The sequence below is a fragment of the Trichosurus vulpecula genome, chromosome X, assembly GCF_011100635.1.
Source record: "Trichosurus vulpecula isolate mTriVul1 chromosome X, mTriVul1.pri, whole genome shotgun sequence".
NCBI lineage: Eukaryota > Metazoa > Chordata > Mammalia > Diprotodontia > Phalangeridae > Trichosurus > Trichosurus vulpecula.
In genome coordinates this window covers 5712097-5715865 of record NC_050582.1, presented here as the reverse complement: position 1 = coordinate 5715865, position 3769 = coordinate 5712097, and the positions used below count along the sequence as shown (strand labels likewise).

At 44.4% G+C, this 3769-nt stretch overlaps 1 protein-coding gene across 1 annotated transcript in view; it reads right to left on the bottom strand.

Moving 5' to 3' along the window:
• Positions 1-493: 493 nt before the first annotated feature.
• The window catches only part of PLS3 (plastin 3), a gene marked incomplete in the record, with an annotated part of 32456 nt that continues 29180 nt past the window's right edge, over positions 494-3769 (bottom strand). Inside the window, 2 exon segments of the mRNA XM_036740333.1 lie at positions 494-1727; positions 3651-3769. Coding sequence (XP_036596228.1) covers positions 1595-1727; positions 3651-3769 — 252 coding nt within the window.

Here is a 3769-nt window from a genome sequence, read left to right as displayed (position 1 = left end):
TTTACAGAGTTATTGTGAGGATAAAGTGAGTTAACCTTTCTAAATGGTTTTGAAAAACTTAACGGGCTACATAAATGCTAGCTACTGATATAACAATAATATCGTTATTAGCCACATAAGGTGGGACCAACTGGGTCATGTATTCTCCTCTTATAGGGATGCTTGTTTATAGCAGGGATCTCCAAGCCACAAGTGGGCCTCTGAGCTCTGGTACTGTACGAAGATGGCAGAGCAGCTTGCCTTATCAGGTCAGCTGCTGCCCCAACCAGGCAGCCATTTCAAGCTCCCAGGGACCAATTGTTCTCTTCAGAAGATCTTAGGAAAGAGGAGCAGTCACGTTGGTCAGAAAAGCTCTGAAAATGTAGAGGAAGCTGCTGTTGGCCTTCATCGGGCCAGCCCCCAACTTGGCGAGAAGGGACCAGGAAACCAGTCAGAAAAGCAGATGGAAAAAAAGAACCAAATTTCATGAAATCAAACACACAAAAGAGACCAGTTTGTACTTAAATGTTTTTTACTTGAACTAATATTTGCCACCCAATTACATCACTTTTAATAGCTTAGAATAACAATATGATCTCGAAAATAGAGCAAACAGCTTGCCAAAGCAAGAGTACATTAAGACGTATGGGTACATTTTTCTTCCTTCTTTGGTGATCACTGCTCCTTGTTTTCGGTGTAAAGACAGTGTATTTATCTTGAGAATCGGCACACTGGCTCTACCCTCTACTGACTTGAGCTGTTCATAGCACTCCCTCCCCTGAAAAAGAGTTTCTATTCAACAGCATTTTCAATTTAAAAAAAAGTAAAAGACTTAAACACATCACAAAATGGATTCATGAAGCTGTTTAGTTTGTGGCAACATCTGCTAGGTGTCTACACTGGAAAAGCAGACGGAAGGTTGAGACATGTTCCCACTCTCTAAAGGATGTATTCTACCTTGAAGATGCTTTCTTAAAGGGGTGGGAATGGGGGAAAGGTAGCAGAAACTGCTGCTGTCTTGTTTATAAAAGAACCCAAACCTTTTGATGTACAAAAAAGCACCGTGTAGAAAGCATACTGTAAAAGATACTGATCTTAAGAAATAAGAGTCTCGCTTTCTGCTGAGCAACTTCCATCCTACAATAACAAGCCGAGTGTTCCAATCCATACTATGAAAGCAGACTGAAACTGTTGGATAAAATGGGAAATTACCGTCTAGTAGGATCCATACCAATCAATCAGAGAAAACCCAAGAGTGGAAATCCTAGAGGGAAAGTGGAGAAATAACACATAGTAATTGGGAACTTCCAGCATGGCATTTGAAGGGGAGAGAGTCAAATGGTTTGGCTATGAATACATTTTGTGTGCACTTGACAAATGACACTTTCACTGTGTGTGGGAAAGAGCAGTTGTTTGTATTAAAACTCCTCTCCCTGAGAACTCTGATGATGATGATGGTGATGATAGTCTTGCAAAGCAAAACTAAAAGTCCTTTAAAGGTCAACAGTTCATAAGCCAACAGCATTTCATCATGGAAATAGCTGATCTGGGAGTCATGCAGGGACGGGGTAGGGGAAGGAGGCAAGGGTTTCTGTTTGCATGTGGACTGACTTTCTTACACCCTCTTCATTCCTCTGCCCATCAAGCAGGCAAATACTGTCATAACCATCTTGGGTTTCACTTCCACAAGATCTTCAGGAAGAGCATAGACCCTGGCCCCAATTTTCCTGGCCATCGACACAGCATACCTATGTTCCAAGGAAACAAAAATAGATTCTTGTCAGTCAGTAGCCTTAGCGCTGTCCACGAGGGCCCTGGGCATTTTAACCCAGGCTCTAGCTGCCTTCAGCTACCAGTCAGCTCGCCCTCTTCTGAATCCCACAGTCTTTTGCAGGGATCCTAAGCACTTACCTCATTGTACCTGGAACTAAGCTCTTGACTATGTCTTTCCCTGAGGTCAGCAAAGAATCCCTTCATTGAACCAGAGCTCCTAACAAGTACTCTATCAGTGCTTGCCAAGCCGGCCAGGACAGTTGCTGAAATCTTCCTTCCTTTCTCTTCCTAGCTTCTAACATTTGGGGGAAAGTTGAATTACTGTTGTTTTTCAATAAGTAGGGAGACTTCTACTGGGGCATGAACGTTTTACCCCAGTCATTTGCATAATAGAGCCCCAATTGAAAAGACAAAGTGCAGATGATTCCAGGCCAGCCTTCCAGCCAGCAAAGCTGATACCTTGCTACAGCCCCTGCTGGGCACCCCTAAGCTACTGCAGAGGAAGCCTTGGTGTTTAATACATTTTATTGATGCCTTTTGTCTTTATTAAATGAAGCTTTTGTGCACCCTTATTTTCAATCCATAGAAAACCCTCCTCCAAGCCAATGCTCAAGTGGAGTCAGAGTCTAAGAAAGGGGGAGGCCCAGGGAAGCCATGCTCGTGCAGGACAAAGAGCACAGAAGAGATGCCTGGGCTTTCATACATGCTGTCGTGGCCGTACAGTCACATCCGACTCTTTGTGACCCCATTTGGGGTTTTTTGGGTAGGGATACTAGAGTGCTTTTCCTCTTCCTTCTCCAGCTCATTTTACAGATGAGGAACTGAGGCAAACAGGGTTAAGTGACTTGCCCAGGGTCACATAGCTAGGAAGTGTCTAAAGCAGGATTTGAACTCAGGAAGATGCATCTTCCTGACTCCAGGCCTGGTGCTCTATCCACTATGCCACCTAGCTCCCCTTAATACAGGCTTTTACCCCTTGTTATCCATGTGAATCTGGGAGAATGGCCTCTTTACCTCTCTAGGCCTTTGCTTCTTATCTGTCAAACATCCCTTCCCAAGATGGTAGCATGGATCCAAAGGGGTGTCAAAGTGCTTAGAAGATTCCCATCCCCATCTAAAGTTCTTGGGGCCATGCCAGTGGATGCCAAGACACATGGGGTGGACCAGAGCTATCAACAGTGTGATGCATTTATGAAGCACCTACTGTGTAAGAGACAAAGGTAGTTCCACTGTAACCCTAGCTACATTTTCAAACCATCTAACCCTAACTCTCAAATTTTCTAGGCTCTGGAAATACAAAGGTAAAGGCAAAAAATTGTTCCTGCCCAGAGACAGACAGGTATCAAGTGTGTGTAAGTATATATGTGAACATTTGAGAAGAGAGGGCACTAGAAGCTAGGAAGAATCAGGAAAAGCTTTCTGGAAGAGATGGAACAGGAGTTGAACTTTAAGAGGAAGCTAGGGAGGGGAAAGCTGTGGGAAAAGGCCTGGAGGCTGGAGATGGGGTGTTATACAGAGCTTGGGGGGTGGGGTAGGGGGACTCTTTGTCTTCACTAACCTCTTAATTAAAATTTAGCATTTCCTTCAATTATCTAAAAACCTCATTTGAAGAAGGGGTTCAGAACCCCCCCAAAATTAAGAACTTTGGACTTCAAGCTTTCCAAAGGCTTTGGCATATCTTATCTCCTTTGATTCTGTAAGTGGAACCTCGATTTTACAGGTTGGGAAACTGAGCATCAGAGATGCAGTGAATGAGGCAAGTGGTGCATGTTGGGTGAGAGCTGAAGCCCTGGCTCTTTGGAGTCCATGTCTAGGGTGTGTTAGTTCTGTAGACTAGCATTTAGGCGACGAGGACAGAAGGGAGAGGAACAGGAGCCCAGACTGGTAGTGCCACTCACTTGGCATTGTTGTGCCTATCCTCTTCGGTCAGGCTTCCACTCTTCACTAAGTCGTAGTTAACACATCCCGGCTGGATGGCATCGATTAAGTCCACAACTGCCAAACTTGAGCTGATGGT